Source organism: Pteropus vampyrus, unplaced genomic scaffold (assembly GCF_000151845.1).
Source record: "Pteropus vampyrus isolate Shadow unplaced genomic scaffold, Pvam_2.0 Scaffold463, whole genome shotgun sequence".
Lineage (NCBI taxonomy): Eukaryota > Metazoa > Chordata > Mammalia > Chiroptera > Pteropodidae > Pteropus > Pteropus vampyrus.
In genome coordinates this window covers 974,585-1,001,427 of record NW_011889244.1, presented here as the reverse complement: position 1 = coordinate 1,001,427, position 26,843 = coordinate 974,585, and the positions used below count along the sequence as shown (strand labels likewise).

Here is a 26,843-nt window from a genome sequence, read left to right as displayed (position 1 = left end):
GGTGATATCTCTTTTGGTGCCTGCTAGACAGTGTCACCTCTATGGTGTGGCAGGCTGACCCTGCCTGACCATTTCCTGCAGGAACGAGTTAGTTCCTGACTGCAACCCCCATCCCAGGACTCTGTGGCTGACGTGGCAATCCAAAAACCCGCTTAAACTATTAAGCGGGTTTCCTTATAGTTTGGCGGTCAAATAATGTTCTCCTTATGTTCTACTTTTCCTTATATGGAATATCTATAGCTGTGTGGGAATGTGGAAGTACGAGGCTGTATGAAACTGCTCACCATGTTACAATCAGGGCTCAGCTTTTGGATAAAAATCTGCTGAGCCAGTGCCGGCATCAATAAACACTGTTTCTTGCTTATAGCCTCAGTGTCCCATCTCTCTGTTCGAGAATCCTGCAACAATGGTTTCCTAGGAGATGGTCCTCAACACTCTGTCCACCACTGAAGATGCCAGAGTCTCTGAGATAATAATCCCCTCAACAAGGAAACTGTTCTCTCCACCACTGCTTTAGCCCTAAAGACTTCGTATATTGCTTTGCATTTAAAGAAAAGTTTAATCTTTATTTTCATTAAATATTAACCTATCTTAGCCAATGGAGTTAAACTTTAGGATAAAGGATAACTATGCATATATCTGAGCAGACACTGGCCCATCTTTAGGCAAGCATCTGGGTTACCTAAAAGTCAGCAGTGGCTCTCATCAAATAAATTAACTGATTCATTCAATTAAATATAATTTGTTAGGCATTGTGTATATATGGTGCTGCAAAGACAGTGCTAACAACCTTTAATAACCACTGGGATTGCCATATCTAACAATGATTAACACAGATGGATAAATACTGACTTTGTTTTCTTGCTGTTTTTCAAACTAAACAGAGTAACTTGTCAAAGCTTGCCTGCCACATAAATACCTTCTAATGGATGTCATTGTTTTATTTATTGGGTTTAGCAGAAACAGGAGAAATTTCAGATTTGCCTAAGTAACAGGTATCTTTCAAAATGGGAATGTAGCATATACATACGAAATCATCACAGAATTTTAAAAGGAAAGGATCATCGAGATTGAATATATTCACCTTCCGGCCCCACTTCACAGAGTGCAAACCCAAGGTCCACGTAGATGGTATAGCCCAGTAAATACATGGCAGAGCTGGGACTAGAACCTAAGGCTTCTGACTCCCAGTGGAGAGATCTGCTAAACCCTCCAGTCTCTCCACTTGGAAGAGAGGCTGATTGGTGTGAATGGGAACAGGAATTGTGACTGGCGTGATTTAGCTGCTCCCGAAGGGGAACTTTTTCTAGCTTGTACCAGTATCTCCTGTGTTCAAAATAAGGGGTGATAGTCTTGCTCCTCACTAGGCTTGCTGGACCATCCATGAGCTATCTGTGGGTCTCAAGGCTGGATGTCAGGGACCCTGACAAACTGGGGCATGTCCAGTGGGGCACTGCAGATGAAAAGGTACCTGGAAGCTATGCCACATGAAGAAGAGAAGGAATTAAGAACTTGAGAAAGATTTAAGGAAGTACTGACAGCTGTCTTTAAGTGCTTTAAAAGCCTTCGTGGAGACATTTATGGGGTACCATGTTGCTTGTGGACCAGACTGTGAAGTTAGGGAAGCATGACATTTTTTTGTAGGGTCAGTGTGGTTCAGTCTTATCTCTCACCAGACCATCCCAAGATGGTCGGCCCTCCACCAGGCATGCCGTGCACTACTGTGTGGGGAGTTCTCAGTCGCTGTTATCGAAGTGAAGTAGAGTCATAGCTGTGCCAGATCACTAGGCTCCCCAATCTCATTTATTCAGCATCTTTACTGCCTGTTGGAAGACTTAATTGCTAACCAGCTTAGAACTCAATTCGATAACAAATTCTCCATAGACCAGATGCTATGCTCCAGCCAAAGATGTATTAATCAGTGAGAAAGAACTGAAAAACAGAGGCGAAGACAACAGGAAGTTCCATTACCTTACTAATGTGAAACTCCAGGCGTCTCATGTATCTTTCAATCGTTTTAATTTGCTGGAATTAAAAGAAGAAGTTTGAAAAAGTACAGCCATTTACAGTTCAATTGACCTAGATGTGTGAGAGTACCTTTATCATCTTATACTCAAAAATATGCTACCAGAAAAGGCTAAATATTTCCCTTCTCTTCCTATCTTTGTTGCTATTTTAGAGATTTCTAGCATCGATTTGAAAAGTATTTTTTAAAAATATTGAATAAGTATTCTGAGAGATGAACTTGAGTTAGTTATTGGAACCTTATGTTTTGTATCAAAGGAGGCCTATCAAATGGGATGCACTGGATTTCTGGCAGGACAATATTATATTGGAGTGTAAGTAAATTCCTTCATAATAACATATTTCATCAGCTCGAAGATGAACTTTTTTCCTTCCACATTTTAGTGTCTCTGAAATTGAGGTGCATTTTACAATTGCTACTGCCTGTGCATGCTCAAAGATAATCACAGTTGTTTATGTGTCATCTCTTCATTTGAGTTATAAATATTATTATTACATGCATTAAATTTAATTATCCTTTCAAATGCCTGCAAACAGATTATACTGTGATTCAGCATTAAAGGTATTGTATATAGAGAAAGGCATGGAAAGAGACAGCATCATATATAACTAAGAAAAAAATTACATTTAGTAGGACTAAAAGAGTTTTGTCACTAAATATAAAACACAAATTTTAAGTGAAAAGAAAGAACTAAAGAACTGTGTCATAGTTTAATTGGAATCATGTTTTTCTTAGTGGCACATAAAAGAACGGTTTGTTTTCCAATCAAAGATGTCTTGATTTGATGATATATGACGGTTAATAATTAGAGAGAAGACAGGGAAGGATGTCCAAGCACTTGCAAAGTTCTTAAACTTCTCAGTACACTGAGAAACCTTACAACAAGGTGGCATTTTTACGAAAGTGACCTTAAACACGTTATTGGATCTGTAGATCATAGTACTTATTCATCAAACTCATTAGATAAAAGCTTGAACTTTCCTGAGATTAGAAAAATCATTAGTTCTCTAGGATCTTACTGTACCTAAGAGGGGGGCACTGATCAAGGACACAGGGTATCTTTATTATTATTTTGTAGTAATTATCCCAATGCAGAACAATAACTTACCTTGTCTAGGTCATACAGCACACCCTAAAATAAAAAAAAAGGAATATCTAGATTAAAACATGTGTTCTTCAAAATTGTTACTGATATTAACAGAGAAATTTAGTCTGTATTTCTGCATGGTCAGTGAAATAATGATCAGTTTCGTAAAGTTCTGCTGGGTCCTTTGACATGTAAAGCTCCCGGTTATTTTAAATACCAGTAAAAGTACTTTTAAGAGTCCCTATTTATTTATACCCCATGTCTCTGGAATTCCACCGAGTCCTCTCTGCCCCTTGGGAGCACTAAGTCTTTCATAGCTTCGAGCTCTCCTTTCTTATACGTTGAGGGGCAGGCACATATACATTCGTGTTCATTCTTTAATTTTTAAAAAATAACTGGTATAACCATAAAATGTAGCAATGATATGTGTGTTAAAAACTACTTGCCTTCCTGTTTAAACATGTAAAATTGGTATTCAAGAAGAGTCCTTGAGGGTGGTAATATGCTTTTCACAAAATGTTTTTAAAGCAAGTTCATTTCCACAGTAGAATTGTGCTCACAGTACCACAGTAGAATTGGTACACTATTCCCACATCCCCCAAGGAAAGGCTTTTTGTGGAATATGCTAGATCCTAGTGGAAGCCTCTCCTACCACTTGCTATTATTCTCCAAGGAACAACACTGGCTGCCATTGAAGTGCTCAAGGGCATTCAAAAACTTTGAAGGCCATTTGGCAGGAGTTCCATGTAGAGGGGGGCCTTTATACTCTAACATTGTTCGAATGTAAAACCCTTAACTTCTATGAAGGTTGTAACCTCTAGGCTTTGAAAAGAACAGCAATGTGCATGTTAGCCCATCTATCTATGGAAAGCTATACCTCCTGGGTATATGTAGACCCTCCCTGGGCTTTCTGATGCCCTGAAACATTAAGGTGTGTTATCATTTAGAACTGAACAAAATCATTTAAAATAGTGTATAAATTAGAAACACCTCCCTAACCAGACAAGTTGTCACAATTCATTAGAATAGAAGAAATTTGCAAGCACCTCAAACAATACAATGTGTAGTTGAACTGGCTCAAGGACTTCGCCAGCTTCTCCTAACAGTTACCTCTTGAGCTTCCCTTCCTTCTCCCATATCACTACCTTTTAATTTTTAAACTATCAGAGATAACAGTTCTGGATTCCAAATTATGTACTCATAATATGCTAGGGAAATTCCAACTTTTCATTTCCTTTTGTTATTCAAGGGAGGGAGTGATAAGGAGTGTGTTTTTTCTGATTATAAAGTTGATTTGTATAAACGTGCTTAGAAAATACTTAAATGTTTTAAGTATAAAGCATTAAAATACACAGCAGGAAGCAGATAGTACTTCACCCCTTGGATCTGCTCTTCTTGACGGTTCTTCCTCATTCCCATCCCCATCTAGTAGGAGAAGATACTTAGCCAAAAAAAGAAAAAAAATCATGTTAACATTCTGATGATTGGATGGTACCTACCAGGCGAGAGTTTCTTTTCATATCTTTTAATTGAGCTGTCAACTTGTCTAACTCTGTCTGGTGACCCTCCAGATATTCACTGCAAAGACAAGACAAGGTGTAATCATTAACTCTGTCAAGTGGAATCTGGTGATGTTGCCCTTCTGAAGGGGGATTAAGAGTCCGAACCTTGCTCTGTGGAGGGCAGAGTTGGGGAGAAGAGATGCTGTATTTCCCCAATCTCTCAACATTTTGAAAGCTTTAGCAATTGTATCTGACACTATCCAGCTGGTCAAACAGGAGAACACCTATGAGGCTGGAAGCCCAGAACAGAAGAACCAGTGGGGAAGGAAAGGCCAGACGACTATGGAGTCTGCCCTGGGCCTAGGCCCACAGAACTCTGTCTAGTTTAATATAATACCGACTGTAGATGTGTCATGACACATTGGGGAAGTTTTATTCTGGGTAAACAGTCCCTATAATATACTTGTGAAGGTTTCACAATCCTTCTTCAGCAGTCTTTTAAATAGACCTGCCTGCCCACCATGGTTTAAGCAGAAGGCAATGCCATACAGGTTTCCATACAAACACTACTATTTCAAGTCTCCTGCAATGTCGCAGACACCAAGTAGAAACCCAACACATTTCACATTTTCTGGACTTTTTTAAGGCTTCCTTGATGATGGTGCAAGAATAAAATATCTAGTACAGAAACAGACATTTAGAAACGATCTCATAAGATTTCTTTTACCCATCCCACCTCCCCAACATTTTAGAAAAGAAGAATGTTCAGTGCATTGTTAGTTTGATATTCTTACTTGAGTCCACTTTTCAAGGCCCTGTAGACCTCTTCCACTCTGTTAGGCTGAGGCTCTTTGGGAGGGCTGTTGTTTTTGTGTCCTAAATTGTGCATTTTCTTCAGTTTGGCCTGTGGCTTCTTGAGAGCAGAGGAATTTTCAATGAAGGAGTTACATCTATGGAAAGAGAAAAGAAAAGCAGAAATTTTGAGTCTAGGGCATCTAAAAAGATTGGACAAAATAAATGCCTTTTAATCATCTTGTGTTTGTATTTGTGTGTTTTGGGAAAGGTATATTAATAGATCTGAGCCATCCTACATTTAGTTTCTTGGTATTAGATTAAACTGCTGAAATCTGGAAGTTTTGCTGGGCAGAGGCTTCCCCAAGTCTAAGAAGGTAACGTGCTTCAGGTAACGTGCGCTCTGAGTGAAAACGTATCTTGCCATTGAAGTCAAGGACAAACTCTCCCAGGTGGAAATAATGAGCAGGCAAAAGGATATAAAGCAACTAAAAATATATGCAAATGAATACTTTTTTGATAACGGGCCATAAGCATGACAAATGGCTAATTTCTTATACTGTTAAAGTAAAGAAAAACACATAGAGTTGGACTGACAGCTTTTTCTTAAGCTTTATTTTTAATGCTGTAAATTATGTGTAGATATAACATAAAACTCAACATCTCTGTTTGGCAGAAGGCAGCCAGCAGTGGTGAGATGTGATACCTGATGATACCAAACTACTGATCTGACTAGGAGACCAAGAGGTCAAACCACTCTCTGACTCAGCTATCAACTATGACCTCTGAGTTGTCGGGTATGTGTTGTGCACCTTCCAGGTTAATTATTAGTTATTTTCTTCTGCTATCACTACGTGCATCATAGTGGACAATGCAGGTCAAAGCACATTAGGCCCCTCAGAGCATAAGACCTTTGTAATGTTAGAAAAACTGAAGACAAACTTTACCCCATGTTACCTATTTCACTACTTATGATTTCTTTCTTAGTTCTTCTAAGTCTTATTTTAGATGAGAAGAAATTCCAGGGAAACTACAAGACTAACTTTCCCATGTCTGAATGACATCTGCTCCCTGGGAGTCAATCTGCAAAGGCAGACTTTATACACTGCGTAACTTCATACCAAGCAGTCTCCCAAATCGGGATGCAATGAAAACGTGCTTCAAAAAGGGGTGGAATTTCAAACTGTATTACAAAGCTATTGCAATTAAAATAGTATAGCAGTGGCATAAAAACAGACACATAGCTCAATGGAACAGAACTGAGAGCCCAGAAGTAAATCTACGCAGATGTGGTCAATTACCACAATGGCGCCAGGAATATACAATGAGGAAGGATAGTCTCTTCAGTAAATGGCGTTGGGAAAACTGTTACTAAAGAATGAAGATTGCAAAAGAATAAAGCTTGGCTACTATCTTACACCATATGCAAAGATTAAATCAAAATTAAAGACTTGCACATAAGACCTGAAACCATAAGACTCCTAAAAGAAAACAAAGGCGGTAAACTGCTTGACACAGGTCTTGGCGATGATTTTTTTTGAATCTGACACCAAAAGTAAAAGCAACAAAAGCAAAAATAAACAAGTGGGACTACATCAAACTAAAAAGCTTCTGCACGGCAAAGAAAAACCATCAACGAAATAAAAAGGCAACCTATTGAATGGGAGAAAATATTTGCAAATCATGTACCTGATAAGGAGTTTATATCCATAATACATAATGAGCTCATACAACTCAATAGCAAAAAAGCAAACAATTTGATTAAAAAAGGGTAGAGGACCTCAGTAGACATTTTCTCAAAGAAAACACAGAGATGGCCAACAGGTATATAAAAAGGTGCTCAACATCACTAATTGTCAGGGAAATGCAAACCAAAACCAAAGTGAGATAACCACCTCCCACCTGTTAGAATGGCCATTATCTTAAAGACAAGGAGTAACAAGTGTTGGAAAGGATGTGGAGAATAAGAAAACCCTTGTGCACTGTTGGTGGGAATATAAATTGGTACAGCCATTATGGAAAATAGTATGGCGATTCCTCAAAAAATTAAAAAGAGAACTCCCATATGAGCCAGGATTCCCACTTCTGGGTATTTGTTCAAAAATGAAAACAGTAACTTGAAGATCTAGGCACTATGTTCACTGCAGCATTGTTTAAACCAGCCAAGATATGTAAGCAACCTAAATGTCCATCAATGGATGAATAGATAAAGAAACTGTGGTGTGTATATACAATGAAACATGATTCAGCCATAAACAGAATGAAATCTTGCCATTTGTGACAACATGGATGAACCTTGAGGGCATTATACTAAGTGAGATAAGTCAGAGAAAGGCAAATACCTGTGATCTCTTATACAGGGAATCTAAACAAAACAAAAAACCTCAGAAACTCATAGATACGAAGAACAGACTGGTGGCTGCCAGAGGTGGGGGTGGGCAGTGGGCTAAATGGGTGAAGGAGGTCAAAAGGAAAAAAGAAAAAAAAAGGTAGCAATTCAAACAAGTAAGAAAAGGACAAGCATGTACGGTGTTGCAAAGGATATATAAAAAAAGCCTCTATCGTTCTCTAAGAAAAAATGCAAATATCCACCTCTGAAATAGGCAACAGACATGCCTTAACTGGTCATTCCCAAAATAGATACAAAGGAAAAAAACTTATGAAAGGACATTTAACCTTATTAGAGATGACAAGATACTAGAAAAGATTTTTAGAAAATGCTTGGTTATCAATAAATGTGTGGAAAAAGCAAATCTGTTGTTGCTGGTTAGAGGATAAATGGGTTCTAATATGTGGAGGCACTTTGACAATACTTATCAAAAGACCTAAAAAAAAAAAGGTGGGGGATTGGGGGTAGGGGTAGGAAGAGCTATCCACATATATTGGTAGCTTATCCTAAGTCTTCAGCCATCTTTTTTGTAGGAGGAGTTCTAAATGATAGAAAAGAAACCACAGAACTTCATTTTGGTATATTACATCCTTTTCATCAAAGAGATTAAAATAACATGTGCGTGTGTTGACAAGGCCGCCTGCACACACTGATCCTCTTTATAGTGTTAAGGCTCACATCCTTCTCAAGCTGCATCCCAGGAAAGACCCACACACGACTTGCCTGGATCGCCGCTCCTGAAGGCCGCTGAACCCCGCGAATGACTGGCTTCTAATGATGCCATTGGGCCCTCCCGGGGAGGAGGACTGGGATCCTACCAACATGATTTCTGGGAGTCGGGCTGGTAGTCCTGAAAGACAGGGGCAAGATAATGGCAAATTATAGGCAGGTTCAGACAAAACACACTAAGCTTGTCAACAATGAGAAAAAGTGTGGCACGAGGTCAGATGAGGTGAGTCATGAGGCCGTTAGATGCTTGTAAAGCTTCTTTCTGCCACGTTCTTCCTAAGCCAAAGGGTTCAGCTCTCAGGTGAAGAAGAAAAGATACCTACCTCCTGAGATATAAATAAAAATAAGTTACACACAATTATCAGTCATGTTAGGACCCCTTCAGGGATTAAAAAAAAAGGTTCGACTATGCCTTGAAAAAGCATGAAAACTTTTTAATATTTGCTTCCATTCAACAACAGCAAAAACAAAGAAATAGGCCAAGTCAAAGTTTCAGCCAGGTCCTGCATCGCAATGAAAACACAGTCAGGTCGTAGGGTACAATTCTACACTTAGAAGTCATAAAAATAAAAACATGAGGTTTCTTTAGAGATGAACTTACTTAAACTTTTTCTCCCTTTTTCTGCCCTTATGTATCCTTGGAAAGATAGATCATGTCGCTATTGTGGCAGTGGAAAATAAGAAGAGAGCTCTCACGAATGCAGTGAGAATCTAGGTTAAAAACCCCAGAGAAGAGACAAGAAAGGAAAATGCAGCAAAAAGCGTACCCCAGTTCAGTCACTTGCTCTCTTCCCTAAAAACTTAACACGACTGACCAAGATACACTATCAAACACAACTTCAGCTGGACAGAAGCCCCAGGTTATTTCCCCTAGAGTAGTGGTCCCCAATCTTTTTGGCACTGGGGACTGGTGCTCCTATGAGAATCTAATGCCTGATGATCTGAGGTGGAGCTGAGGCTGTGATGCTAGTGCTGGGGAGTGGCTACAAATACAGGTATGTTTTGCTGGCTAGCCCACCACTCCCCTCCTGCTGTGAGGCCCGGTTCCTAACAGGCCATGGACTGGTACCAGTCCTTGGCCGGGGGGTTGGGAACCCCTGCTCTAGGGGACTGCCCTAGGAAGAGTCAGAGCACATACCATTGTCTTAGCAGGTGACCTCAGTCCAGAGAAGGGGAGGGCTTGCAGGAGAAAGGGGAGGCAGCTACAGTCCAGATTGAAGACTTCCAAAGTGATCAGACAGCACGTTGGTGAGTTCAAAGGGCATCAACAATTGCCCTTTAAAGACCCAGCCAGCAAGAAAAGCTGAGAAACGACAGCAGCAGAATTCTGGTAGTCCATCCGGAAGCGATGAAGAGCCACCTTCACTAGACCCCACTCAAAGCTATTCAAAGTGGCTCTGCAAAGGGAGGAGGTCCGAGTGAGTCCTTTCCCAGAGAGGACAAGTGGCCTCCTTCCCCATGCCGCTGCAGGGCTTTAAGTCCCCTCCCTCCCTTCTCACTTCCCTCCCCACTCCCTCCAGAAGAAAGCAGCTCTGAGGTTTCTATGCATTCTTGTAGGGGACAGGTGCTGACTCACTGGCCATAGGCGACAGGCTTGCTCTTTCCTCTGGGTAGGACAGGAATCCCACCCCATCCAGTGTGGATAGGGTAGGAGTGTGGGGAGGAAGGGTAGCTTAAGTTTTGGAGCATTCTCTAGAAGTTTTAAGGTAATAAAGTAGAAGTATGTACATGCAGTAAAATTATTATCCAGTGCGGGTGGGGGGCGGGTGGGAATGGCAAGATAAAAATGCAGTTGCAAATAAGGCTCTCTGGTTACTTCTCCCCACTCCCAAACCTCAAAAATAACCACAATTCACTTAAATCTTTAGTGAGGTTCTCCTAAATGCTCTGCTGTTTACTAAAGGAAAATACTTATATTTGTGCCTTGCTATCTTTGTGTCGCATGCAAACTTGTAATATCAAGAAAACACCATAGTTCATATTCTTTCTGTGCTCAATAATTATATAACCAAAACCCAACATTAAAGTCTCAATTTGGAAAATTTTATTAGTATTGTATCTCACTTTCTACGTTATTGTTCAATAGGTCTACTACATATTGGAACTCTTCGATCACAGGAAAGACAAAATATTTGAAATATTTTAACTGTATGATTGTCTTGAATTTCTAGAAAACATATTTTTTTAATTCAAAGGTTTTTTTTCCCCCCTCTAATCCATTGGATCACTAGTTTCGTCTCCATCAGTGGGTACTGATGACCAGCTCCCACTCCCAGGCATTCTGATTTAATTACTATGGAATTTGACCTGGCTATTGGGATTTCTAAAAGATCTCCAGGTGATTCTGATGCTCAGCAAAGAAAAAAAATGATGCTGAGTTGGTTGACACTTTTAAACTTTAGTTAAAATAATCTGCTACAATTTCTCAAATCCAACTTTTAAAATATCCTATTCTGTCGTAAATAAGCCTGTTTTTACAAAGTTTAATGTTTTGTTAAATTATTCAAACACGAGAGAGTAAAACACATGAGCCAGATTGTGCAATAATTTTTCTTCTTTTTCTGTAATAGGTAAGAAAGCTTCTTGAGAACAAAACAAAAGTCAGTCCTGGATTCTAAGATTGTAAAATGCTTTGGGGTGAGTAAAACCTCAGAAGCTTTTCATTATTTACACGTTGAATGGATGACCACTAGGAACGTGTCTGGGTAAGCGTTTTTAATGTTCTGTTTTCTTTTTGGTCTTAGAAATGATGATTATCAGTCAGGAAAGAATTTGGAGAAGAGCTGGTTTACGCTGAGATCTCTATCCTGCTGTCAACTGCCCTAAAGGCTGACGCAGGGCCCAAAGAGAGTCATAAAACAAGTGTGCAAGCCCACTCCCCATGGGAAGTTAGGGTCTTGGAGAAAGGAAGGAGTAGGCTGGGATGGAGTAGAGCTCAGGTATCAGGGACAAGAGCATATAAAACACCTCCCCACCTCTAACTCTGAAATGGGGGAGGGGAGTACTTTGCTGCTAGTCCTCCAGCTTCCTCAGCCCTTCCCCAGTTCCAAGTTCTTTTGCAACATTCTGTGATCATCTTTTTGAGGACTCCACTCCCACCTCTTGGCACCCTAAGTCTTCAGGCAGCTCCCTGGCTTCCTAGAAGCCCCACAGACCTGATCTTTACTCATCTTCCAGCAAAACCTCCACGGAAGCCACAATACTCATTTTCAAGCTTTAAGGACTTAGAACCAGTTACCCCCACCAGATTCATTTGCATTTTAATTGCAGATGCTCTTTGGGACCAAAAGCTTTCACCTAAAGAAAGGACTACAGCTCCTCTTCCCGTAAGTAAGTGGCCTGAGATGTCCTTCAAAAACTGTTCCCTATTTACTTGACCCAGAAAACCTCACGAAATCACACAAATCAAGAGGTTCAAATCTTTGTGCTCACTTTAAGAACACTTGTGTAACTGCCCAGGCCATCAAGAGTATGTATATCTGAAAATCCACCAAGTATCTGAAGGATGTCACTTTACAGAAGCAATGTGTGCCATTCTGTCATTACAACGGTGGAGTTGGTCAGTGTGCCCAGGCCAAACAATGGGGCTGGACACAGGGTCGGTGGCTTAAAAAGAATGCTGAATTTTTGCTGCACATGCTTAAAAATGCAGAGAGTAGTGCTGAACTTAAGGGTTTAGATGTAGATTCTCTGGTCACTTCTGGTCGCTGAGCACATCCAGGTGAATCAAGCTCCCAAGATGTGGCACAGAACTTAGAGAGCTCGTGGGTGGGTTAACCCCTCCTACATGAGCTCTCCCTGCCACACTGAGATGATCCTTACTGAAAAAGAGCAAATTGTTCCTAAACCAGAAGAGGAAGTTGCACAGAAGAAAAAGATATCCCAGAAGAAAACTGAAGAAACAAAAACTTATGGCCCAGGAGTAAATTTAGCATCAAAAAATGCTAATAAAAGTAAAAACATAAACAAATAAATAAAGAAAGGACTACAGTAGAACTGCAGTATCTCTGGTGGTAGAGGGCGTGTAAGGTGGTACCCGAAGTTTGCAGGAAAATTTGGCAATATCAATTTAAAATGTAAAAGATTATTGATTCTTTAAGGCATCACAGCTACTCTTTGGTATATCCTGTAGAGTTAAACTCAAGTTCACAAAGGCATACAGAGGGATGTTCATGACAGGCAACATTATAGGGAAAGTGGAAATGATACATTAATTGTTACAGAAATGGCTAATACATTATGACATAACCATGGGATAGAATAGTGTGTAGCAGTTAAAAATAATATGCCCATATAGAAAGACCCCCAGGACAAACTACAAACAAAACAGAGTACGACGTCAACATGTTTAAAAAAAAAAAAAAAAAAAAAAAAAATATATATATATATATATATATATATATATACACACACACACATGGTCCATGAATAGAAAAGTTATAAAAGTATACACTGACAGACTCTCTGCAGAGATGGGAATGAGTGGTGGTAAAAATGTATTCATTTTTACTAAAGAAATGTATTTATGTATTATTTGTATGATGCAAAATTATTTTTTGAAATTGCAATCATATGGAGTTGTCCAGAATTGGGACTGGGGAGGAGAGAGAGCTTACAAACAAGATCATATAAGTCTGTTGGGTAACCACAGTATTTATAAAGTTTTTATAAGTCTTGCAGAGGAGAAATAAGATTTCTAAGATATAATGTATTGGGTTTTATAAGCTCTGATTATACCAGAACAATTCTGAAGTCCTTATGAGTTCTGAGCTTTGTACTGACTTCTTTATTTTCATCTGCAAAACTTCAGACGAAAGATCTTGGATGGATCTTGAGATTATCATGTTAAGCAAAATAAGTCAGATAGAAAGGTTGAGAACCATGTGATTTTACTTGTATGTGAAATATAAAACTGAAAGCAACAAACTAATAAGACAAACAAATAGACATTCATGGACACAGACAATAGTTTAGTGGTTACCATAGGGAAAGAGGGAGAGGTAGATAAGGGTGAAGGGGGTCAAATATATGATGACAGAAGGAAATTTGACTTTGGGTGGTGGACACACAATGCAATATACATATGACGTATTATTGAATTGCACACTTGAAACCTATATAATTTTACAAACCAATAAAATTAATTTAAAAAAATATCATGCTAAGCGAAATAAGTCAGATGGAAAAAGCCAAGAACCATATGATTTCACTCATATATGGGATATAAAACTGAAAGCAACAAATGAATGAACAAGACAAACAAAAACTCACAGACACAGACAACAGTATGGTGGTTGTGAGAGGGAAAGGAGGGTTGGGGGAGGCAGAAGAAGGTAAAGGGGGTCAAATGTATGGTGACGGAAGGAGACCTGACTTTGGGTGGTGAACACACAATGAGATAAAAAATCTTTTAGAGAGATGACTGTACTCCCGGGAGTATGCACCGTGCCCAACATGTTGCTAAGGCTCCCCAGATGCTGCATCTGCAAATCAAAAAATTCCACATAAAACAACAAATTCTTCTTTGGATGTGCTACTTGAAACTGCCGGGGCTCTGAAAAATGTTTCCTGTCTCCAAATGATTGACTCCTTACCTGGTCTTTCTGAAAAGGCCAGCAAGACTAACCTTTGTTTTTATGCATAAAGTCCTAGAAAGGTTTTCAGTCTTAAGCAAACGGTGGAGCTGCTCTGGTTTGTTCCTCACTTTGCCTTGTCCCAGGAGGCCCCGGCTATCCCACCAGGCATCCACCCCACCCAGCCACTCTCACGACCCATGGGAAGAAGGGAATCTTTCTGGGAAAGTCCCAAGCACCTTGACTAAGAGATGAACAAACTGTTTCGGAGCTGAGCCTCTTCGTACAGAAGCGAGAAAGCCACAGTTGTTTTTCTTCTTGATTCTTCTTCCTATAGTGAAAACCGCTGCTTTCTTCCCTGCTCTGCAGTGCTAGGATGCAACTAAACATGTGCCAGGGTCTTTTGAAATTAGAACAAGCATAGAATTTTACATATTCTGTATAACATGGTAACACAGGACCTGACCTGAAGCTCTTGATTCTGTTTAAATGAGAAGGTAGCTCTTCAAAACAATAGGCAGGTTTTGGAGAAGAGCCCCGAGCCTGGAGAGCAGAGTCTGGAGATGGGGCTGATAACATGAGATCGAGGGATCCAGAGCTCCCCTTTTACCCACCGGATCTCATGCACTGTTTGGACCAGAAATAAAAGGTGCAACATGAGTGCAATTCAGAGGGGGAAGCAGCCAGCTACCTGGAGAATCTAGCAATAAGATGACTTAAGAATAAATGAATGAGTAGTAGAAGTCAACCTCGGAGGGTTACTGGCAGGATGGGTGATAAAAGTCATTGTCACAGAGTAGACACAGGCAGCAGGCCATAAAGTGCAGCCCATGGAAATGCTGCCTGTACAGGTAGTAAAAGTGGAAGAAAAATGTTTGGAAAGTTCCGTCTAGGTGACAGTTCTATTTCCCGTTATATATTATACAAACTGGTATCCTGGCTTATGCTTTCCTGTGAGTTGGCTTAGCCTGAGTGATCAAGCCTGTCTCCCCAAATTTGAACAACTCCTATAGGGGACCCATAAGGTTAGGTGTGCTAAGAAAAGGGCCCAGTGACAGGCCGACCTCCTTCAACACCTGTCAGGCACGAATCTTCAAACTGACTGGTGCAGAGTGTAAGTGCTGGAGGCATCAATTAACCTAGAAAGTAACTGGACAAACCATCTAGTCAGCTAGAAGGAATGCCAGTACTGATTGTTAGAGCTAAGTACCCTGAAATCGGAATCATTAGATTATTTTTAGTTTATCCAAGCATAAAAGCATTCTTCTGTATTAGGAAATTACAGAAAAGTAGAAAGAAGGCAGGGCAGGGAGGGGAAGAGAAGAACCATACTGTTTCTGTCACCCAAAGACACCACCACGATAATTTTGGTACATATCACTGTCTTCAATTCTTTCCTTCCCATTTAAAACATGATAATTTTGAGCATGTTGCATGCTAAATTTTGTATCCTGCTTTTTCCATTAGATTCTTTTTTTAGAGCTATGCTGAGGGGTTTATAAATTAGCTTTTTTCTTAAGCTATTTTTAAAAGGGTATTTAGGTCTCTCCCAGATTCCATGTGCTCCTCTGGATAATAAAAGAAAATCCAACCAGCCCACATCAGATATGCTTTCGATTTCTGATGTTAAGATGTGGCCAAAGGCAAGGTGAACCACTGAGAGGATGGTACGAAGGTTTCTCTTTAGGCAACGAGGGAGCATATCCGCATGTGTACAGACTTGAGTTGCAGGACATCAAACACCATGAATTTAAAAACAACACAATAGCTGGACATCATTGCCCTAACTCCTGTAGAGTAAGGTTTTTATGGTGTTTTCCTCTTTTTACTTAACCAAATCCTCTAAGAAAAATAAGGAATTCTGGACGATCCCTGTCAATGATAAAAAATATAAGAGACATCTGTGATTTTTGAATAAAGATAGTAAGGATATCTTAGTTCTTGCTAAAGCTTTTCTCATGAGGGGAGAATGTCGACTTAAAAACCAATAGTTGCCATAGTTACAAAGCTATGCTACTCCCACAAGTTAGACTGAGACCAACCGTGTGAGATAAGGCAATGACCAGTAGGTAAACTGGCAGGCTGCTGGGGTGACGTGCTGGCAAAAATAAAAAATTCTATAATCAATTCAAGTGCTTCTGATGCCAAGGATAAGAGCTGGCAGAGGAGCATGACAGAACCCCCTTTTTTTGGTGGAGTGTGTGTTAGAAGTGTTCTAAAACTTTGCAATAATGATTGCACAGCTGTATACATTTACTAAAACTAAAACTGTACACTTAAGATTAGCACATTTTATGGTAGGTGAATTTTACACCAATAAAGCTATTAAAATCACTATCAATTTCTAGAAAGAGTCATCATTCCTTCTGCAAGAGTGAGTGCCAAGAAATTGGGACTTGAAAAGGAAAAGCTGAATCAGTAAGCAACCACCTGAGAGTTAAATGCTTTTGTGACTTGATCCTTTCCCCCAGTGAGGCCACGTGAGATGCAGGACGCCAGCCCTGCTTCGCTTTCTGAGTCATTTCTTCCAGCCTCGTTTGTGTTCCTTCACTGTCCTCTCCTGACAGTGCCATCCTGTTTATGCTCCCCACAACTTGGTCAATAGGAGAAGTATAATTCAGTTGTCTGATAGAGACATGTGGGCCAGATGTAAATAGCCTGCTAGGCTACATGACCATTTAAGATGAATCCTAAAAATAGGTGTCTGCTTATTATATGGTTGCAAGGTACCTATTACAGAACAGTTGACTAATCTTTAAAAAAAAGTAGATGTACTCAAGTCATTGGCTATTTTTTTTATGTACTGCTTTAAAATAAGTCAAGGCAATGCTAATATTTGCTTTTCAGTTGTCAACATCGTTTGCTAACCAAATGATAAATGCACACATGATACCTAACACTGATTGACAAAGACAAGTAATGTGCATGGATGAAAAAATTTATAGTACAACTCAATACAGCCTTGCTCCTCTCAAGGAAATAGAAGAACCAAGATGGCCTTTTGGGCAAATACTAAACTTGCTGAACCTCCACTTGGTATCTGTAGAATGAGAGTAGCATTTCCTCCCCATTTTAACAGACACACATTGTAAGGTTCAACTGAGATCAAATCATTATTCAACCCTACCATCACAAGGCCACTTGGACATTTTCTAACCTGACTTCCCATCAACCCCATGGATGGCAGGACTTCTGCTGAAAAACATACATGAAATAAAGAAATGCTTTACAAAAGGTCAAGTGCTTGAGAAACACAAAGATTGTAGTAATGAAGATTTAGGTTCAACTAACTTAGAAGTAAAGGAAGGAACTCATTTTCAGATCTCTGGAGACTGATATAGATGGTTCTCTTTCCACACTTCCTAAGACTCCACCAATCAATACATAATTATTAGGTATATATTATATGCTTGACATTAGCAGGATGCTACATGCAGTCCAAGATCCAAAGGGAACCAAAGACTAATCCCTGCTTTAAACAGTTGTAATAATTTCATTAACGAAGATGATATGACTGTACCTAAGCAGATGGGAGACAATTTGTGATGTCAGAAATAATAGAGAGACATTTTAAGTGGTACCTATTTCTCAGTGCTCCAAGGAAAGCAGCAGAGAAGACAGGAATGTGGACTCTCGAGTCAGACAAATCTAGGCTCCATTTGGGTTCCATCATCTACAGCTGTTTGAACTTATGCACGTTACTTAACTTCTCTGAATACCCATCTCCTCATTTTACTGCAGAGGATTTTTGTGAGGTGCAAATGAGATAATACACACAATGCTTGGCATGCTGTAAGTTAGCTTTGAATAATAATTTAGAATAATAGAATTCTCTAAAAAGAGAAGAAAAATGAGACAGGAGAAGCCAGAAAGTTTTAAAGAAGAAGAAAAAATTGGCTACATCCAGAAGAATGGGTGTGATCTGAACAGGTCAAATTGAGAGAAGTGGGAAACTTGCATCTTTTTAAAGATAGCAATTTTTAGATAATTAAAAATCTGAACTCCTTTAAACACTGATAAGGACTAAAACATAGGTACTTTGAGAACCCAGTTCAAAAGTCGATTTAAAAAAAAAATACTTGATTTTGAAATAATTTGAAGCTTACAAAAAAGTTGCAAGAAAGTATAAAAAGCTCTCATTTATCCTTGACCCAGGTTCACCGTTTGTTGACATTTGTCACATTTTACTTTGTCATCTTCCCTTATTATTTAATAGTATGCATATTATTTTCTGAATCATCTGAAAGCAATTTGCATAATCACTTATGTATACATATTTGCTCTTCCTCTTTGAGCAATTTGCAAATATGATGCAAATTTACTCTTAAACTCATCAATGTGTATTTCCTAAGTACATGGGTATTCATCTACATAACCTCAATACAATTACCACTATTGGGAAATTTAACATCAATACTATTTTCTCATGCACAGACCTTATTCAAATTTCATCAGTTGTCTCAGTCATGTTCTGTATATTGTCTCTCTGCCCCATTCTAGGAGCTCCTGCCACACGTCTTTAGTCTCATTTATCTGCAACGGTTCCTTGGCCTTTCACAGCACGACATTTTTATAGAGTACAGATCAGCTATTTTATAGAGTGATCCTTGGTCTAGGTTTGTCTGATGCTGTCTCGTAATGAGATTCATGCCATGCATTTTTGGCAGTGACGTCGCATAAGTGCCATTATTGTCCTTTTCAAGGCATTGCATCGGAAGACACAAGCAGTCACTTGGTTACATCACTGGTGATGTTAACTTTCCTCACTTGGTTAAGGTGCTGTTGGCCAGTTTCTCCCTTGGAAAGTTACCATTTTTGCCTTTCTAATTGATATGTGGTTGGTAAGAAAGTACTTTGAAGCTATGCAAATATCTTGTTTCTTTAATCCAGGAGTTTTAGCATCTGTTGATGATTCTTGCCCAAATCGATTATTACTTTGATGGTGGCAAAATGCTACTCTTTGAAAACAATCATTTTTTTCTATTTTAAGAAAGCTTTTCTCAATCCTTTTATTTTTTTGTTTATTTCTTTATTGTCAGGATTGTCAGGTGGACTCATAGATTCTTATTTTATACAATGGGTTTAATCCCTTACTATCATTTGCTGCAAAAGCCAACTGTTTCTTTTTCTTTTTTAAAAAAATTTTAAATTTAAATCAGTAATTTTTGAATAGGTGACATATCCTTTGGTATACAGAAGTAGTACACATATAAAATGATAATTCAAAATGTCAAAAGTGTACAGTAGGTGACAATGGCACTTTACTTCAGTGATATTTTTCCCAAGAACTCTTAACCCCAGTCCAGTCATGAGAAAAGCATTGGACCGACTCAAAGTGAGGGACATTCTACAAGATATCAGACCAGGACTCCTCAAAACTGTCCAGGTGATCAAAAACAAAGAAAGAGGAGCCTAAGGAGACATGACTGAATGCAATGTGGTACCCTGGATGGGATTCTGGGGCAAAGAAAGGACATTAGGTAAAAACTATGGAAACCTGAATGAAGTATAGACTTTAGTTAATAATAATATATCAGTACTGGCTCATTAGTTATATTAATGTAAGACCTTAACAATAGGGGAAACTGGGTTGGGAGTATGTGGGAACTCTCAACTGTCTGCAACTTTTCTGTAGACCTAAATGATTCTAAAATAAAACACTGATTTTTAGAAAAGTGTAGAGTGTCCCTCCTACCCTTTCCCCAAGCTGCAGAGTTCTCTTTCCCAGAGGAATCAGTGAGGGTCTCATGTATTGCTCTGTCTTTAAAGAAGGCCTTTAAACCCAAATACTTAATTACCTATCTGTTCTCATAACTCATCACTTTATAGGAAGGAAATGAGGATGTTCTCATTAGGAATTGAGTTCCACAGCATCTTAGAAATAATTACAAGCTCATCTGTATTCAGAGCTTCAAAGTAACCAAATGCCTTCTTCTCTCGGAATGTAGCCCGATCTCTGCTCCCTTCAGGGATGCGCGCCTGCTCCAAAGCCCTTTTAACCCCTGAACATCGAGTTCCAACCTTCCGCCAAACCCTCCTGGATTCATCAGTGATGCTGCCTTTCTTGTCCTAAGTAACCAGATCCACTCCTTGTCAGTGACCATGATTCCAGAGTGTCACTTGTCCGAGAATTATAAAATAAAGACTTTTATTGGTTTTCCATCATCCACACCCTCTGCACGTCTATATCCTTCATAGTGGCCACCTTGGAGTGTGGCCAAGGAACCGTCCACACCAAATTCATCTGGGATATGGTTTAACAATGCAGACACTGAACTCACCAGACCAACTAATGCAGACCTGTGGGAGCAAGACTCATACATGTGGTGTTAAACAAGAAGCGCATGAAAGCATAAGAACTTCTGCAGGACCAGTAGTTTCCAAAATAGATTCGCAAAGCATCCCAGAGATCTGTGGCTAGGGCAGGGATGGCCCTCCATTTATTTGAACAGTTGTTTTATAGCTTATACTTGTCCACAAAATTCCATTTGTACAAAAAGACTGAACACTTTGGAAACCATCGCCTTTGCTGCTGTGAGTCTAGGCCAGGTCTGTCATCATTTGTGCAGTTCCTAGAATACATGCCATATATGGATGGAGATGAGGCGAAGCTAGAGGTGGAGGGAGACGCCATTTTGGGACACCACCAAGGCAAGCCAGGCACCTCCCTGGGCACCAAAGCTTGTCCTTGCACTTGTTGAGACAGCTGGGGGGCTCCAGGGCCTTTTGTAACAGAGGCCGAAAGCCCAGGACACTGAGGAGCTATGTTTCTCCATGGACAGCTTGAGGCTGAGGTCCTCCTTCTGGCCACAAGCTCAGGAATCTGGCCAGTGTACTCTCATGAATGGAGTTTGAAGAGAAGCTTGATAATGTAATCACAGAGGTGTCTGCAGTCCAATATGACCTGGGTCAGTGGGGCAAGGTGGCACTGCCCAGGTGTCGTCACTGACACGGACCGGGACATGTCCAGAGAGTAGAACAATTTGGAAGAGGTTAAGTTCACACTTCAGGTAGTCGAACATTGCCACTGTTAGAATGGAAGAAGTTGTTAATGTCACTCTCACCAGCCTCATCCAGCTGCCTGTCACTCATCTGAAGGTTGCCAGGGAACCCGGGATTTTTGGTGTGGTATTCCATCTTTTTTCTCAGCAGTTCGAGGTAAATGCTGGAAGCTGTCCACATCCCTCAGGTGGCCCCACATCCAGCTCATGTCACTCAACCCGTTTTTGTATTTCAGAGAGTCTTTCAGGACATTTGGACGTCCATCTCCAGGAGTTTGTGGAACAGGCGGCAGAACTTCCAGCAGAGCACAGCATTGCTGCAGAGGGGCAGCCGGTTGGCAACTGTCCGAGAGGTCTGCGCCCCTTTCTCATGATGGGTGCCCAGCACGAACGTTCTGGTGTTTTTCCTTTACAGTCACTTGATGCTGCCAGTCATCTTGCTCACATCCATGACCGAGGCTATAGGGCACCCTCCATTCCTCAAGATCTCGCTTCCCCCAAATGCTGCCCCGATGGTGCCATGCTGCGGGGAGGATGGCTGGCAAGGCCCCAGTGGACCAGGGAAAGTGGCGGCAGCGGAGGCAGGACCCAGGCTGGACCCGAAGAAGGAAGCAGGGAGCGGGAGGAGAAGCGGGGAGCAGACGCCAACTGTTTCTTGAAGTATTTTCTGAGCAGCTCAGCAGAGGGGTCTTGTCTTTTGGACTAGAAAATTTTGCATTTCTGGTGGGAATTAAATTTTGCATTTCTGGTGGGGAGTCACTTGTTTTACAATTATTTTCCTGAACTTCTCATCTCTTTAATCAAGCTACCAACTTCTTGAGGGTAGGCACCACCTGTCTGTACCAATGTCTCTGATTCTTAGTACCCCATAGGATAGGGAAGCATTGGTTCTGAAGCACCCAAGTCACCAGTCAGTCTTGCCTAAGCTCCAATTTTTCCTGTCAATAAAATGAGGATTTGAATACCTAAGTCTCCTGTTATAAGAGAAAATGAGGTAACATATGGAAAGGCCTTAGTGTGGGGTAATAGTCTTTCCTATTAACTAGAACTCCACTTTGAAGCTGTATCTGACTTTCGTCAATCAAATGGAATACACTAATTACAAACCACACACACATACACAGGTGAAGAGACATACAAATAAAGAAATCTGCTCTCCTCTTTCTCTCTCTTTTATTCTCCCTCCAAACAATGGCAGCAGAGCATGGTGAAGTTATTTTAAGGGTCTGGCTGAATCATTTGAGGAGTAAAGAAAAAAATGTTAATAGCACGTCTACTCACTGGGACAGTCAGTTGTAGGAGCTTCTAGATAATTGACACCATTTCAGCCTGGGGAAATGAAAACTCTGTTTTTTCTTCCATTCTGGTGGATTAAATAAATACAGGGAGTAGCAGCTGGCCTCACGATAATTAGAAGAGGGATGATTCAGGACATAAAACTTGCTAAATCTCATGAGAGGTTGAGTGGATTTTGACTAACGTCATATTCATTTTAAAATGCGAAGTCTAGAATACTCATAGACCTTCATTTAGTGTAAAATGAAGTGTATCAAAAACAAGACCAACTGTTTCCTGGTTTGAAGGAAAAAACATTTTGCACTTCAATGAAGGTTGATGCTATTAGCAATAATAAGCAAATTTACATATATTTTTTAAACCCTGCAAAACCCATGAAATAAAAAGAGAAAAATCTCTTGGGAACAGGGTCCTCATAGACAGATTGGCTGATGCTGCTGAGAGAAAAATACACCCACTATAAACCTTCATTTTTTGATCACCAGATTAAAAAACAACCCTCCGTTATAGAAGAAAATAGCCCCGTGCCTAGCGTTACCAACCCCTCAGACATTCCTGCATGCAGCCTGTTTACCCCTAGAGCTTGGTGACTCATTTCTAGCTAATGGTGATTGTTGCTCTTTATTTCAAACTAGCATCAAAATGATACTGACATCTTCTACTGCTATTTGATTTTATCGAAATTACCATTTTTATAAGCTCTTATTTTTTGTTTTCATTAGAAATGAGACACATCTCTGGAAATTCTAAACAGAAAACCCATTAGGTTCTGGGGGAATGTACCCGACGGTGTGCTGGGAGTATAACGACGCACCATGTACTTGTTCCCTTGCCTAGCACATGTGACTGACACTGGCATTCATGAATGGGCATGAGAGTCAGGTAGAACATGGAACTGAGCCTCATAAATAAAGCTGCATAGTGCATTTCAGCTCAGAGAAAGGATAAGAAGTTATCTCAAAGCTTTTCCAATATGGCCTACATATTCAAACTAGTACATATTTCATATGGTCAATTTATTTCTGCCCATCCAAACAAATAAATTGAATTGATGGAGGACTGACTGACAATTATGTGATAACGAACATAGCTAAAAATATGGGTTTGATTATGGTCACATGATCATGGCCTTCGTTTGAGCTGAGAGGTTACAGTTAAGCCCCTGCAACACAAAGGTAACACAATGGACTTAAAACTAATGCAGTCTTTTCAAACTCGAGTTACAATCGTCATTTTATTCCTGCTGTTATGGCAACACTTTTAAAAGCAGCATTTCAAATGTTTAGCATTCAGGCATCTTATTATAGACTTGAAAATAATACACAAGGGTATGAAGTGCTGCTCCGAGGGACTTTAAAAGGGGCCTGGTGCTCATAAAGAGATGCAGTTTGAACACCTGGCCTCCTCTGCTCTGGTCCCTAGAGCTCCCTAACTTGCTTTTTTCTACCAAAAAAAAAAAAAAAAAGTAGTGAGGGCTCATCCAAGGGAGAAAAACTTAAATAATTCATGTGGGAAGATACGAATTATTATTCAGTGTCTATCCTGTGGTTGCATTGTGAACGAGACCTTCTTTCACGACCTTATGTATTTCGTTCTCTTGATTACAGCCTGCGTCATACAGTTTTTAGGTCTGTAAATGATGTCGTGTCCAGATTGACTTCAATTGCTTATTGTTAGGTATCGGAATGATTCACTTATGCAACTCGAATTTTATAGAACGATTTCTCATAACACACACTTATTATGAAAATTAATTGCTGATAAAGGGATATTCGTGTTGGAGTGAATCTGTTACATGAATCAGTGACCTGCTGTGTTTGTACTACAGTGTGATAAAAGTGTAGAAACGTTTGGTAAGGTATGTTATATTTTTAAAGCAACATACAAATAGATGTTTTTGCTGAAGAGATGAGCTAGCTGAATGTTGGCACTTTCTAGTCATTAGTCATTACTTACTGATGGAGAGAAATTTATGTGTTGTGTTTAATTCTTTCTGCCTTGCAGCGAATTTTTCTGATAATTTCACCTTTTTCTTACCAAATCTGTGGCATTTTGTATGAAGTCATATGAATTATTACTAAACAAAGTATAGCTGATAAAAAGAAAAACGAGGAAGAAAACTATAACAAACAGATTTGTTTCAGAAGAACCCAGTGTCAAAAAATTATTCTAGGATTCTAACAGAGTGAGGCTGTGTATGCAAGTGCCATCAAATGCCAGCAGTTACAAAGTTGAATGGCTTCCCAGAGGCCTGTACACATGTTCTCTGCGTGGTAATTTTAGCAAATTAAATTGCTATAATAGGGGTAGTTGTTTCATTACTGGTCTTTGCTGCTGCATACCAAGAAGGTGGCCATATGAATAACATCTGCTGAGTTATTTTTGGTTGCCAAAAGCAAATAATTTACAATCAGAATGCAAAGTAGTTATGTATAGCTATGTGCAAATACCTGGATTATTAACCAAGCAGAATTATGTTCTTTTTTATGGTACACTCAGGGTAGTAAATTAACTTCCACTCTTAGCTGTATCTATGACCCTTTCCTCCATTCACTGTCCTTAGCCAATTTACTGTGGGGAGCCAGATCCATTTTTATAGAGTAGGAAAATGAGGGGTTGGGAAGGTTTTTCCCAGGACTACCTGTGTCCCCTAACTCACCCTCAATCACCTCCCTCTCACAAGCTTTAAACCCTGTTTTCTCCTAGGCCATTCCCTATGATTACTCAGAATTTACATTCAGAATTCTGGGTCACACCAGAATTGTTTGAAGGGCTACTTTTTGCTTTATGAGACTCAAATCTTACTCTGCAATGCTTGGCCTTCTTCTGGCCCTTGTCTTTTAATTTTTTTCTCTGGTTCACTGATGAGAAAGTGGGTTATCATTCACTTTCTAGGGTTTTTACCCACTGTCTCTAACCACCCCATTCCATCAGCCTGGGCGAAGTTAGAAACAATACAGTGAGAGCCTATGATTCTTTGGACAAGCCTGGGAGAAATAAAGCAGGTCACAACAGATCTTCTTTGAACAGATCTCCACAGGGCCTCAGACTCCTTACTGATCAATAATTTATTCACGGCAAAAAAGGGAGGCGAAGGACAAGATGAGATTCAAGAGACGTACCAACCAGATGCAATGTGTGGACCCTGTTTTGATTATGATGACAAACCAACTGACAAAAGAGTCATGTTTGAGACACTTGGGACATTTTAATACGGACTAGATATTAGATGATACTAAGGATATATTGCTCATTTTGTTAGGTATGAAATGGAATTAGGATTATGTAAGAAAATGTCTATACTTTAGACATGCATACTGAAGCGTGTAGGATTGAAATGACGTAAGGTTTAGATTTGCCTCAAAATGCTTCAACGACAATAACAAAAGGAATATAAAAAGCAAGTGTGGCAAATATTTGCTCTATTTATGTGTATCTCTGAATAGTTTAATAATTTATTGGATGCCTGCTAGCCCAGTGCTGATCAAAGAAGGCAATACCAAATAGCCTATGGGAGTCGGGATACTCATCTAGCATAAAGCAGGCAAATGTAATCTTGGGGACAGTAATTCTTAACCTTTCCTCCTTTGTGGAGCACTTTAAAACACACTGAATGTTAGAATGGAGAATGCAGGACAAATGCAATACACTAAGTCTCTTCAGATCTCGGCGCAGATAAAGATGAGGTCACCGAGAAGAGAAATTTGTCTATTTTGTCTAGGAGGAGGAGGTTTTGTTTGGCCTTTTCGTTTGGTGGGTCTACCCTGTCCCACTTCAAGGCAAACAAGAAGCCTATATTTTGACCACATTGGCTTTGATCAGGGAGCCTCCGATTTTGCCTCTTCCTCTGACTTGTAGGAAGACGCTTGTGAGAATATTTTGAGACTTTCATCATAGACAAGGGGACAGAGAGGTCTACGGCTGCCAGGACTCGTAGAAACAAATGCATACCTTGAGCAAACTGGCAGCGTTGAGCTAGGCAACATTAGCCCATGCAAAAATGAAAAGATGACATAATCCCAGTGTAAGAAAGTTAGGCGTTCTAGCCTTCTCCACCATATGGAGCTTCCAAAGAATTTAGTACCCGGTGCTCAATTTAGAAGAATTTAGAATAGGTGACCCTTTGGAAATCAAAATAAATAGTGGTAGCTACACAGCTGCTTGTCTCTCTAGTTCGCTCAGAGGTCTCAAAGAAACAACTTTATTGGTGAGAGTAATACATTTCATGTTTGCAGATTCCTATGTTCCAAATACACTGACATTTACTCTATATCCAGATAGTGACCTTGTTAGGTAGGACATTTAACATGATTCCTGTTGTGCAGATTAGGAAACTGATCTACAGGCAACTGTGCTCTTATTTTTTGTTTTCATTAGAAATGAGACACATCTCTGGAAATTCTAAACAGAAAACCCATTAGGTTCTGGGGGAATGTACCCGACGGTGT

At 39.9% G+C, this 26,843-nt stretch overlaps 1 protein-coding gene and 1 pseudogene across 5 annotated transcripts in view; one reads left to right on the top strand and one right to left on the bottom strand.

The window, feature by feature from the left end:
• The window catches only part of RIPOR2 (RHO family interacting cell polarization regulator 2), a 102,977-nt gene that overhangs the window by 43,010 nt on the left and 33,124 nt on the right, over positions 1–26,843 (bottom strand). For 4 of the 5 annotated variants that reach the window (XM_023524438.1, XM_011382166.2, XM_023524437.1 and 1 more), the window contains exons 2-6: positions 8,520–8,646; positions 5,410–5,565; positions 4,613–4,691; positions 3,135–3,158; positions 1,972–2,025 (exon numbers count right to left, since the gene is read on the bottom strand). In XM_023524438.1, the coding sequence (XP_023380206.1) occupies positions 1,972–2,025; positions 3,135–3,158; positions 4,613–4,691; positions 5,410–5,565; positions 8,520–8,646 (440 nt within the window). Of the gene's footprint in view, positions 1–1,971; positions 2,026–3,134; positions 3,159–4,612; positions 4,692–5,409; positions 5,566–8,519; positions 8,647–9,663; positions 10,041–26,843 lie in introns of those variants that run through there. The other variant, XM_011382167.2, reaches the window with a different exon arrangement.
• Positions 11,886–12,485, top strand: LOC111732490 (annotated as a pseudogene).